Genomic DNA, 12,469 nt, shown 5'->3' with positions numbered 1-12,469 from the left:
TACCACAATATGAATCCTCTTAATTTATTATTCTTCCTTCATTCATCTACAAGCAGATGAAGAAATAAAGTTAATATCCACTCGATACTTGCGAACAACCAACTACCAAGCAGCTTCTGTCAAGTATCAACACCTGCAGTAGATGAAAATATTTTGAAGAACCTAAGGGGGAATCAGATATGTATCTGTACAAAATCATTAGCATCCATGAAACTAGCACTTTTGAACGAAGTTACAAATTGAATTGAACCGAATCAATCTTCTTTACTTCAAATCAGCTGTCCTTCAAAAGCATAAAAGAAACTATTCATAACCCTGTAGTTTGAGCACGAATGCTGCTTAGCAGGTTAAAGCTATTCATGTGCCAACTCAAATCACCACAGTAAGTGGATCAAGCTTAATGATCATCTCGCAGCTAGGACCGTGCACCATTTCGAGATCGCATACCACCAGTTGCTTCCTTGTTATCATCTAGCAACTCTATCCCCTCGAAGATCATTTGGTACCGCCTACATTCACGGGAGCAGAATGTGCGAAAATGCCTTGCATAAGAAAAATAGCAGTTCATTTAGCATATTATCAAATAGATCAATTGCAAAGGGGCATGCTAAATCACTAAGTGTATGCATGGAATAACAAGTTAATAATCAATCCCATCGAACAGTCTGTCTGATAAAGCACCTAAAAGGAATTCAAGGATCAACGAAATTATGATGGTCATGACTTTTTGAAGGTATTTTGAGGTGGAAACAAACCATTAGAATCATGCAGGATCAGGACAGTAGAGTGTTTCATTTCTATTTATCCAAATAGGACCTCCAATCCTATCAATCTAGATGGGATCACCGACCTGTAAAGCTGCAAGCTGAATCACACCTCACATGCCAAGTAGATTGTCCTCTGCGTCGAAGGAAATCATACTAATTTTTCTTATCACACCGTTGAACAGTAGGCGGCCTATCTTCTAATTCCAAACTCTCAGTTGCAGGCCTTTTAATCACAGCCATTGAGGTTGTTGACAATGTCTTTTGACTCTTTTCCATTGAGAAATAATTACTCCACAATGCCATGGCATCATCAAAGTCATGCCCGGACTCTCAATGAGAAAGTTCATACATAATGTCTGCCTCCAGAAATCTCGTGCTATATGTATCAACTGCGCAATTCTCTGTATTAATTTGTCATACCCCCAGTAGATTATCTGTGAACCCACTTCAACAGACTAATTACCACTACTGCTAGATAATGTCCGACTCTGTTAAATAATAAGGTGTATGCTATTAAGAGATTGCTTTATTTATATTCTCCTGAACCTTGAAATCATTATTTTAACTGGACTCCATAACAAAGGACTTCAACTTGTTGGATCCAATGTCTGTCACTAGTATATATAATCCATCACTAATGTATTGATTTCTGCAAGAATCTGGATTGGACCTCTGCAAGTATTGCTATAGTTATGCTAAGGTAATCATTCCACAGAAGTGTAACATTGACCCCAATTGTGAATAATTAAAATAAGAAAAAAGATCAGACATATGCCTTTATGACAGGGGAAAAATATTTATATGGCCAAGCACCATTTTGTTGTTGATGAGATGCATTTGTACTCTAAAGTGAATGAGGTGTTGAGGATAATTATAGATCAGGAAAATGCAGTGTAATAATAAAAAAGATACTTAATTATAACATAGTCCATTGCTATTCCAGGATTAGGATGAATCTGAGTGGTATGCTAAATTGCTAATTAATTAAAATTCTGAAATAAATCTTTCTGAACTTGCATTTGCTACTATGCAAATTTTGTGCTGCAAGAAAACATGATTAATAGAAGATGATGGATTATATAATAAGATCTTAGAGGGTGGCCAGTTTTCAAGTACCGTTAACATTATTGTAGAGAGATACAGTTCTTGTACATTGTTTTCCTGGTGATTCCATTATTCAGGTCAACATGCAATCATGAATCATATCAATAACAGGGGAAACTAATATAGTGTTGAGTTAGAACTTGGAAAGGCGGGTACGAAACCATAAAATTTGGTCATTGGAAAAAAGTAAAATCCCATGAAACATACTTACAGGAACCACATAACATATGTTGATCAATATATAGATTTTACACTTCAGATTGTTCCTTTATAACATGATGATATCATTGATCTCCTAAAACAACGGTAATTCCATTGTAAGCATTGAAAACAACAAGCTTGTAATTATATTACTGAAGAGCAAGAAAAAGGAGAGCTTTTCTCGAATTAGAAGGAATGGAGCAAAAAGATTCAAACTTTGATCCAAAAGTACAGATCGAGGAAGAGACCAGATTATATCTACATCAACACCAACACTACATAAAAACTGCAAATTTAATGAGGAAGATATAAAGAAGAAGTGAAGCGATTAGAAATGACATACCCAAACATGTACAGATCGCTCTGTATTCGCCTCTTGCACAAAAAACAATGCGTCAAAAAATCCCCACTTTGTTCCACAACATCACCGATCGAGACGTTCGGCAACGGCGACGATTCCACCCAAAGAAGCGGCGGACATCGCAGCTCAAGCTCGAGCGTCGGCGAATTCTCCGGCGCGGACTCCTGCGCCGGGAAGCCCCACATGCGGCGCCATACCTTGGCTGGGCCGGGGCACGGTGCCCGATTTTCGGGGGCGGCGGTGGTGGTGACGACGTCGGCGCCAGAGATGTGAGGTGGGCAGGAGAGTCGGTAACGCTTGCGGACGGCGTCGTCGACATCGTAGGAGTCGTAGGAAGGGAAGAGGTAGGCGGCTCGCTGGGGACGCATCGTTGTCTGTTAGGGTTTTGGAGGGGAGGGGAGGAGAGAGGAGAGCGATTTGAAGAGGGTTTAGAGGAGGAAGAGAAGCGAAAAGTGCGAAGATCTCGCGCAGTGTATTTATAGTTTGCGGAACGGAATTAAAATAAATATATATTTATAGATATATATATATATATATAAAAGGTTGGACTCCGTTCTAGATAGAGGGGTTTTGATAAAAAAAAAATAATAAAAAGGAACAGGGGGAATTTGGATTTTGGAAAGTCCACGTACACAGTACACTTGCACCTCTTAAATTATGGGCCAAAATATTACTCATATCTCCTCAACAAATTAACGCCATGTGGCATTGGGCTTCATCGTTAATCTTTTAATAAGTACTACTAGAACTATCAGACATAGTGAATCATACATAACATACGATAATTTAGATAATATTATTACAGGTAGTATTATTTTGACTATGATATGATTCAAATACAAAAGGTGTTCCAATTATTAGGAGTGCATACTCTACGTTTGGACCAAAATCAGGTCGGACAATATTATAATCAGCACCTTTGAAATTGTTATAATTTTGCATGTTCGTATGATCGGTGTGTTTTTATTGGTCCGCTCAGTCTGAAAATAAATAAATAAATAAATAATAAAGTAGAAAAGATAGATTCAGTATTGCTCTCTTTTCTACTAAGGTATAATTTAATCATTATTATCTCTTGAGAGCAATCATTTAAAATATTTCTGGCATTGATCACATTAGATATAGATATAGATATAAATATAAATGTAACTGCATAGGAGCAATGTCAGGAGTTAGCTTGATGTACCTCTTAACATATTATTGACATATCAAAGGATGGTACCAGGCTTCAACTACTTTGGAGAATCATGGCATCACCAACTGATGGGTGTAGCTAACATCATCGACCAAGATATATGCCAAGGTATCCCTCCCAAGTACATCTATAACTCATATCACTATTTAAATTAGTTAATCAGCCTGTATAGTTATTAGCTTCTTCATGATAGATATATTTGACTGTAAAATAACTGTAATATGAAGTTAAAAATTTATAATCTTCAATGAGGGGGACACTGGGTAGGGGCCTTTAAAAATGTCCATTAGGAGTAGATAGTCGATTTCCACCTTCAAGTAGGTGACTCCGCGGTGGTGCAAAAATAATAGAGTAAATACCTCAGTAGAGATAGAATATTAATAAATGCCACTGCACTGTTAGCTATAATCCGGGAACCTAATAGGGATGAACCTAAGGCTTTTGTTTTTTGGATCCAAGAATGAGCCCAATGGGCTAGATCATATTAAGCACAACCCATATAGCCCCATGCAAACAATGTATTAAGAGTAAAGAGTTAATTTCCACCTCAAAGTGGGTAATCATAATCAAAGAACTCTATAGCAAGTGTAAGATCCACCGAGTTTGTTGGGAATAGCAAAGGACCTTGTCTAGATGATCTTAGTGGGTACTTTGATATAGTTGAAACATATATTTATTCTATGTTTTCAAATATGCCACAATATGACTGAAATTATAATTTGTATGAGATCAGGGAGTCATAACTCATAAGCCGTCGGCCCAAAATCCAAATAGGATTGGAAGACCCGATTGGCTAAACCGTGTTAAGTGTGACCCACATAGCTCGCACAAGAAATGATCGATACGATCTCACAGGCTATGGACGGACCTCACAGATGTTGGGTCGAGTTCAGGCCCCAGACCAGACCAGACCAGCTGGATGAAAATTGAAACTATAATTCCAAAACCCAAACAAAGTGACACGGTGATATATATACTGCAAATAATGAAGGATAAAAAGATAACAATATTAAGGGAATTGGGCCCCCAAGCATAGGCCCATAGAGTCACTGGAGTACGACCTCTATCTTCTCAAGTGACTTTAGGGAGGGGATCCAGACCGTCCATCAATCGACTCCTAAAATCGAAGCCGTCCATCCTGTGTACTAATTGGGGCCTCGTTTGACCTCTCGAAACCCAAATGGGGAAGAAAACCTTCAATTACTTGCACCAAATCCAAGCGCATATGCGCATATCCGTCCCAGAGCTCAAAGGACACGCCGCTGTTCGAAAGCTCTCTCTCTCTCTCTCTCTCTCTCTCTCTCTCTCTCTCTCTCTCTCTCTCTCTTGCCCCAATAGCGAAGGAGTCCACGGACCTCAGGAAACAATAATCCGCTTTCCCCCAAGGTAGAATCTTTTCTCCTCTCCGCATTTTTTCCAGTTCGAGCATAAAAAATTGGAATAATAGCCAATTCCTTAAGAATCTCGCGTTTTTCTTGATACATTTTTGTTCCTTCTTCGGAATGTCTTGATAAAGATCTCAAATTGACGGGTGCCCATTTGTTCTAGAGGGTAATTAGAGGTGGGTTTTGTCCCAAATCGATAAGGGGCTTCATCGTTCGGAAGTATCGGCTCCCATGATGTTGTATTGCAGAGCAGCGTGATCTTATTTGCCTTTGTGCAATGCCTCCAATCATGAAACTTTTGGTCTTGATGCAATTAATTGTTTTGTTCAGATTTGTTGATCGCTTGATTGGATGATCTTTTAGGGTTTATGTGTTACATGTCTTACTTTGCCATTATTGAAAGAGAACTAGTGAAGAAATTTTAGGATGTTGGATCTCTATTGTGTCTCATGATTCTCAATTCAGTAAAACAAGAACAACTGTAGAGTAGAAACATCATAACCTTGAGAGAGAGAGAGAGAGAGATCTTATGGAAACTTTTCTGTTCCTGTGCCACTAGGTGTCAGTTTGATTTGATGCTTCTTGCTCCCTCTAATTTATATGTTATGCTTATGAAATCTTTGGGGGTGCTCAAGTTAACAATTTGTCTTTGATTTTCTAATTGGCACACATATTTATGAAATTCTTGGCTTGATGTTCTTCTCTAGGTTTTTGGACTATGTAGTATCCGTCACTCTACTTTGTTTTCCTTTTTATTTCCCTAAATGGGAAGCAGTGTCTTTAACAAAAATTTTAGAAATAATTATTCTTGTTGATATTCTAGTGTTTTCTTTTGTTGTATAACCATTTTCAATGAATAGATACAGTTTCAAAGTTATCATATAATGTTCCGCTTTCCACATGGCTCCTTTTATTTATTTTTTTAAGCTTCATTGTTGACCCAGTAGATGCTCAAAGCTAATGATTTCGCTTAAGCTTGATGTCAGATTGCACTGGTTTTCCTAAAGAGAATCTACAAGAAAGCACATAATAAGCATATTATGCATGCCTTCGTTTGGCAAAAGAGAGGAATATATTTTTCCATCATAATCTTCCAACAAACCATCTTGTGAGGAAATAGTGAGAGTATACATGATTTTCTTTTCCAATTATTATTAAACTGCAATTTGAGGGAATAGCGCATGCCCATAGTTAGGAGATTATTATACATCGTCATGAATCCCTGTTCTCTTATATCCTTTTAAATTACCAGTTTAGGCTCCTACTTCTCTCACATGATGATGTGGATTGATGTGATTTAGATTTCTTTTAAGGTGGAATTTTTGTGAGGAAAATTTACTTGTACACAAGAAAGTTATGTCAAAATATATCAGGAAATTATTTGATGGATAGAGATTAGATTATCTCATAGATCACTAAGACCTCCACAAGAAATTAGAAATGTAGCCATCCGTCAAATGTTCTTGCTTGAACTATTGAACCATTACATGTTCAAATTGTGGTTGAATTGAAATCATCCTTCTTGGCTTTCCTCTTGAATGGTGGGCATAATCTCATAGAATTAAACTCTGGATTCTCAAGATTGGAAATGCCTGCCTTTGAAGTACTTTAGTAAATGTAATTGGAATATGGGCTCTTGTTTTCCATAACATATTTTTGAGATAAAAAAGGGAGCATGTAATTTTTCTTAGGAAAATATTTGTAAGGTCAATAAGAGAGAACACAAAATCAAGGATGGTGCCATCGTGGCTTCTGGAGTGTATGAGACTAAATGTTGGGTCAGAAGTTAGAGCATGGAATGGAACACGTATCATCTATAGTCAAAATCATGTCTGTGGGTCTGTGCTAGTTAGTCAACGATCACTATACTGTCTATGACCCCGAGGATTCATATTTCAATAATTGGGATGTTTGGCATTTGTTTGTAAAGAGCTTTTTGTGGCTGTTGTGTTCGTGCATATGTGCACATGATGTTTACTTATTTGCTTTACCTTGACCAGAAAACCCGTTCATGTCATAATTGGTCAGCTTTCTGGTTAAGTTGAACTTACAATTCTGAACCTTGTGTTATCCTTACTAATTAAGACCACATTTTCTGCCAAGGCTACTACTTTTGGAAGTCAAGTTGAGTGCTTTCTTGACGGTTCTATAATTTATGTCTTGCAACAAGCAAAAGGTTTATAAAAACTTTGGATGGTTTTCAGAGTGCCTTAGAACTTTATTTTTCCACTTATCTTGCTGGTTCACAGGGAATCAATCCCCTAAAGCTGAACTCTATAGGTCAAGTTTCAAGGAATGAATGAGTCAACTCGGGACTTTTGGCCCTCTTACAACTTTCTTCTCCATCTTTAGTCTCTCTTGACAACCTTTTTTTTTTGTCCAATCAATCTTCGGTAAGATCTCCCTGACACACCGACCTGGAATAGATGCTATTTTCTGTTATTTAACCTCCCACCCTTAGTCCTCATCTGCCCTAGTTGCCTTGCTGCTTAGCAGGGCTTGTGTTTGACTCATTCCTCAGCCTATTAAAATGGTTCATGCAGATGGATAAGCTTTGTGCCATGCTAGATATTATTCCTTGATTGGAATTGGCAATTAGACATGATTCCACTTGTTGTGTTTCTTTTCTTGTACTTTTTTATCATTATTTGTTGATCTGGTGGTTTTAGTTGTTTTCTCTGCCTGATTAAAGATGATCTGCCTTTGGTTTATTGCTATAGTTTATTCTATGTTAACAAGCATCTACAATCTGTGACTTTTTAGGTTGTGAATTTCACCATTGCTGCATCAGTTTGCCTGAGGAATTTTCTAAATGCTTAGGGCATTATGTCTCGCTTGATTGATGGTCTGCCTAATGAAATAGCTATCCAGTGCCTTGCAAGGGTGCCCTTCTTCGACCATTCTCACCTCCATCTAGTCTGTCATTCATGGAGGGCTACCCTTCGCAGCCCTGAGTTTTGCAAGGCCCGGTGTGAGATTGGTGCTTCAGAAGAACTGCTCTGTGTCTTAGCCTTCGAGCCTGAAAATATTTGGCAGCTCTATGATCCTGTCAGAGACCACTGGCTAACCCTCCCAGTTATGCCATCCCCAATTAGGCATCTTGCTCGTTTTGGAGTGGCCTCTGTTGCAGGAAAGCTATTTGTGATCGGTGGAGGTAGTGACAGAGTTGACCCATTGACTGGAGACCATGATGGCATATTTGCCAGCAATGAGGTTTGGTCATATGACCCACTGTGTCGTGAGTGGATCCGACGGGCTCCCATGATTGTTCGCCGTGCAATGTTTGCATGCTGCACATTAGAAGGCAAAATTATCGTTGCAGGGGGTTTTACTAACTGCCGTGAATCTATATCGAAAGCTGAGATCTATGACCCTGAGATGGATGTGTGGGAGCCTCTTCCAGATCTCCGGCAGACCCATAGTTCTGCATGCTCTGGGTTGGTCATTAAGGGGAAGATGCATGTCTTGCACAAGGGGCTGTCGACAGTGCAGATATTGGAGGATGGTGGAAAGCAATGGGTGGTTGAGGATTTTGGTTGGCTGCAGGGTCCTATGGCGATGGTTCGTGGGGAGTTGTACGTGCTTAGCAATAGCTGCATCTTGAAGCAGCGGGGGGAGAATGTGCCAGATAAATTGGTGTCCTCTGCATCAGAGTTCCAGAGCCGGATCGGTTTTGGGATGATTGGTGTACGGGATGATATATATTTGGTGGGAGGAGTTATAGGACCTGGCCCAAGAAATCAGTGTATCAAGCAGCTATCCGATGTTGATATCCTGAATGTGACGAACGATAGGCCAAGTTGGCGCCCAGGATCACCCATGTCCCGCTGCTGTGGAAGCATTCTAGGGTGTGCTTTGCTAAGGATTTGAGATTGTACCAAACTTGGAAACTAGAGTACAGGGAGCTTTTATTTTATTTTAAAATTTACGGTCTGTTGTTGAGCCGTTTTGTTTTCCTATTGTACTCTTGAAAAGCTATTAAGAAATGCTGTTAGTCTGAAAGGCCAGAGGAAGTAGAGGTCATTCAGTTACCCATTTAGGCAGTTATCAGTTGCTTGTAGCTGAATGTTATAACACAAATCATATACCTTTTTAATGTGGAAACTAACAAATGAGCAACATTTTATCTTCATTCTTGGATGTGGAGCGCATCGTGAACAATGTAGTTTTGATACAATGTAATCTTGTGAATTGTACAAGCTGCAGCCTTTTACTTTGTAGTACTCCAAGGGTAAACAAGGTCATAGCTGCAGAAAGTCCTTGTGGGGATATTGATTAGAACATTTATGTACTGCTTTCAGTCTGTTAGCTTGCCAACATATTTGAGCTCAAGATATCTTGAAGGGTTGTCCTGTGAGCTACTTCTTTACCCTTACAAATATATACTGCTTACTACGTTCTGCTGTGAGTTTTTGGTAGTAAATAAAGTATAATTATTTTGAACAAAAGGAGGTGGTGGTTATGCTATTTACTTAGGGTCCTGAGGTAAATAAAACAAGACTAGAGTAATCTTGACCAGGTTTTTCCACCCTAACACAGCATGAACTAAAGTTCATCATACATGTCTGCCCCAAAAAATGTATAGAACCCCAGGCAGCAATTTAACAGACATCCCTACAACTACAATAACATCTCTCATCTCACAAGCTTTCTCCTCCTCCATTAGAAGCAGTCAAAGAAAGGAGATACAATTATAACCCACTCCAATTTACATTAAAAATAAATTTTAAAAAAAAATAAACAAAGAAAATGCCCTTCTGAGCCTGCTGAAGAATTTCTTTTGTCCTTTCTTTCAATCAAGTGGAGCATTGCCAATGAAACCACCTTCTTCTACAGAAGGTCTAGTGAGCAATTCTCTGGCCCTTCATCAAACAGCATCTCCTGGTATCGGCACTCACTGCTACAGAATGCTTTCTCTCCCCTAAAAATTGTACAAAACTTTGATGTCATAAACTTACTTAAGGCTAGAGTAATTCATTAGAATCTAACAAGAAGCAACAAGTTGGCATCGGAGTACATCAGTCATTGGTGCAAAAAGGTTAGGGAGGTAAAAGAAATGAGGAAGTTGGTCACATGGCTATATAATGGCTTATCCAAGTGAAGGAAGGAAGGAAGCAAGCAAACATTGGGTCTGCTATGGAGAACATCAACAGAGCTCTGGTCATGGGTCGGCCATAAGGCATGCATAAATGGAGACCCAACAACGATGGATCACATGGTATGTAGACCCCCAAGACTAACTGCACGCCCATATCAAGTGGACGTAGATGCTAAAGAACAAGATTGGAACGGCAAAAGTAACATTACATGCAAAAAAGCAAACACAAGGGTGAAAGTATAAAGTACAGGAGAACACCTTTTAGCACCCAATTAATTTTGATGAAAGTTTAAATATATATATATATATGCCATCAGGTGGTTTAACATTGGAGGGGATATTTTCACCTTTAAAATTATGTGTATATATATATAGGATTTGATTTTCTAGATATTACCTCAAAACAAGATGAGATATTTCATTGCAGAAACAAAAGAAGAAAAGATAAAATTGAGTTGGGACTAACAAACCTGTACATGAAGATATCCTTCCCCTGGCCAAGATGCTTCTTGCAAGCATGGCAATAGCTCAAGAAATCATCCTGACCATACACCAGTGATATATGATCAGGAGAAAACCGGTTGTCCTTCCTCAGAGGGATGAATCCATCACTGCAGCTCTCAACGATGCAGTTATCAAAGATGTGGGTGGTCCTCGGATTCGGACCATGCGAGATGACACAAGTGTAGTCCTCCGAGAGCTCCATCTCTCGCGGCGAGAGGCACCCGGTAAAATGCTGCGGAGAGGAGGATAGCATGTCAGTGTCCAGATTGGTAGACCCCATCGGTGATCTGCGTGCAGGGGAGTAGAAAGCCAGTTGAGAACTCTTGTTCTTGATGCCGAATTCTATAGGGGAGTGACGAGATTCCAGAGACCCAGTTGGAGATATGGGGTTGGATCGAACTGGGGGTATTTGAATCTTAAGCTGTGATCCAAACAGCACCATCCTACTCTCTGGTTTCCATGTCCTTGCATCACTCTTATCATTGCTGAGAGCATCAACAAGGCCAAGTCCAATGGCTTTCGAGTCTCCATTCTCCCAAGGGCGTTTGTTCTCATCAACAACAGAGGGAGCGGTAGACCATCTTGTGGTCTTGTCAGAGAAGAAGGGCTTGGTTTCCAGTTCCAGTGTGGAGGTTGGGCTCGTGGAAGACTCGGAATCCAAGGAACGCTTTGTAATGGCGAATCCGAGAAAGAGCTTTGGAGAGAGAAAGAGAGAGGAGGAAGTGAGCTTATTGTTGAGATTGGCAAGTGAGAAGGTGGTGGTCTCAGAGATTAGATTCTGTTTGCTGCTAACTGATTCAGGCTTCTTCCTCAGCATAATATCTTGAGTGTTTGATCTCACAAACAATAGAGCAACAAATGCAAATTCCAAGTAGAAACAACTATAAACCTCGCAACAAATGAAGAGAAGCTTGCCTTTTCTTTTCTTTTCTTTTCCTCCTAACTTATGTTCCCTACCATTTGAAATATATATATATATATATAAAGAACAGTCAAATAACATAAACAATTTAGAAGAATAAAGGGTACGATAATTTAATAAAAGAAAAGAAGAAACGCGAATCACCTGCACTGTCTTGCGGTTCTGCTCAATGATCTCTTTGTGTTTGGTCAAACTTTCTCAGTCTTAGACACACACACACACACACACACAAATACTACCTTTAACAGTGTTAGACACTCTCCATAACAAATAAAACCCAAATGCTACAACCACTTCAAATGATCCAGAAGTCAAAAAACAAAAACACCAAGATACTTCAGAATAAGCTTAATAAAATGAGATTAAATTTTTTTGTTCCTTTCAATGTACTACAAATCGACCAAAAAAAGTAGACTTTGTCAAGTAGACAAAACTAAAGAAAAGGATTTCTTGATATCAACAGCGTCTGGTTCTTCTCAGCGACGCATTCAAGAGGGCATTTTTACTCATATATAGGGATCGATTATTGATAAAACTAACGCACTTCCTATCCAAAAACAACCTAAGAAAGGGAGAAACAAAAAAGATTAAACTATGTAAGAAAACCAGGGAGACCCAGATCACGAAACGATAATACAGAAGTTAAAACCCCATAAAAATTGCTCCTTTCCTCTTCCTTCCTCCTCTACCCAAACACCCAACTCATAAAGCGACCCTTCTCTCTCTCTTTCTCTCTGCAATTCTACGCAGTGCATAGAGAACGGCTCAGCCCTGTTGCCTCTCTAATGGACTCGCATTGATGCAGCTCTGAAGGCGATTTAAGGAGCAAGTCTGCAAGATATGAAAAGAAACTAAGAGAGAGAGAAAGAAAGAGAGCGGGGGACTTCCGTTAGTCGTTTGCTCCGCAGAGAGGCGAGAGGTTTAGGCCCATG

At 39.3% G+C, this 12,469-nt stretch overlaps 3 protein-coding genes across 4 annotated transcripts; 1 reads left to right on the top strand and 2 right to left on the bottom strand.

The window, feature by feature from the left end:
• Positions 1-12: 12 nt before the first annotated feature.
• On the bottom strand, positions 13-2,878 carry LOC140774648 (FCS-Like Zinc finger 13-like). The gene is made up of 2 exons (XM_073117724.1): positions 2,416-2,878; positions 13-542 (listed from the first exon to the last, which is right to left on the bottom strand). Exons 1-2 carry the CDS (start codon positions 2,799-2,801, stop codon positions 416-418), a joined length of 513 nt encoding a protein of 170 aa, XP_072973825.1. The 5' UTR covers positions 2,802-2,878; the 3' UTR covers positions 13-415.
• Positions 2,879-4,842: 1,964 nt separating this feature from the next.
• Positions 4,843-9,164, top strand: LOC140774926 (F-box/kelch-repeat protein SKIP30). 2 transcript variants are annotated; one of them, XM_073118112.1, is made up of 2 exons: positions 4,843-5,014; positions 7,777-9,164. In XM_073118112.1, exon 2 carries the CDS (start codon positions 7,840-7,842, stop codon positions 8,881-8,883), a length of 1,044 nt encoding a protein of 347 aa, XP_072974213.1. In that variant the 5' UTR covers positions 4,843-5,014; positions 7,777-7,839; the 3' UTR covers positions 8,884-9,164. The 2 variants fall into 2 exon arrangements, with proteins under 2 accessions (XP_072974213.1, XP_072974214.1); XM_073118113.1 differs by lacking the exon at positions 4,843-5,014 and adding an exon at positions 5,291-5,314.
• A 274-nt stretch (positions 9,165-9,438) lies between these two features.
• Positions 9,439-12,469, bottom strand: LOC140774231 (FCS-Like Zinc finger 8-like). Its single transcript, XM_073117138.1, has 3 exons — positions 11,682-12,469; positions 10,582-11,568; positions 9,439-9,934 (listed from the first exon to the last, which is right to left on the bottom strand). The coding sequence occupies exons 2-3, from the start codon at positions 11,430-11,432 to the stop codon at positions 9,844-9,846; spliced, it is 942 nt and encodes a 313-aa protein (XP_072973239.1). The 5' UTR covers positions 11,433-11,568; positions 11,682-12,469; the 3' UTR covers positions 9,439-9,843.

Source organism: Typha angustifolia, chromosome 13, assembly GCF_048772165.1.
Source record: "Typha angustifolia cultivar Huaian chromosome 13, ASM4877216v1, whole genome shotgun sequence".
NCBI lineage: Eukaryota > Viridiplantae > Streptophyta > Magnoliopsida > Poales > Typhaceae > Typha > Typha angustifolia.
This window is presented reverse-complemented; position numbering and strand designations above follow the sequence as displayed.

Excerpts from the sequence above, each read along its gene's own strand:
- LOC140774648 (XM_073117724.1), bottom strand. The coding sequence starts at position 2,801 with ATGCGTCCCCAGCGAGCCGCCTACCTCTTCCCTTCCTACGACTCCTAC. Across the intron at positions 543-2,415 it reads AGCGATCTGTACATGTTTGG|GCATTTTCGCACATTCTGCT; the intron begins GTATGTCATTTC and ends TTCTTATGCAAG.
- LOC140774231 (XM_073117138.1), bottom strand. The coding sequence starts at position 11,432 with ATGCTGAGGAAGAAGCCTGAATCAGTTAGCAGCAAACAGAATCTAATC. Across the intron at positions 9,935-10,581 it reads AAGGATATCTTCATGTACAG|GGGAGAGAAAGCATTCTGTA; the intron begins GTTTGTTAGTCC and ends TACAATTTTTAG.
- LOC140774926 (XM_073118112.1), top strand. The coding sequence starts at position 7,840 with ATGTCTCGCTTGATTGATGGTCTGCCTAATGAAATAGCTATCCAGTGC.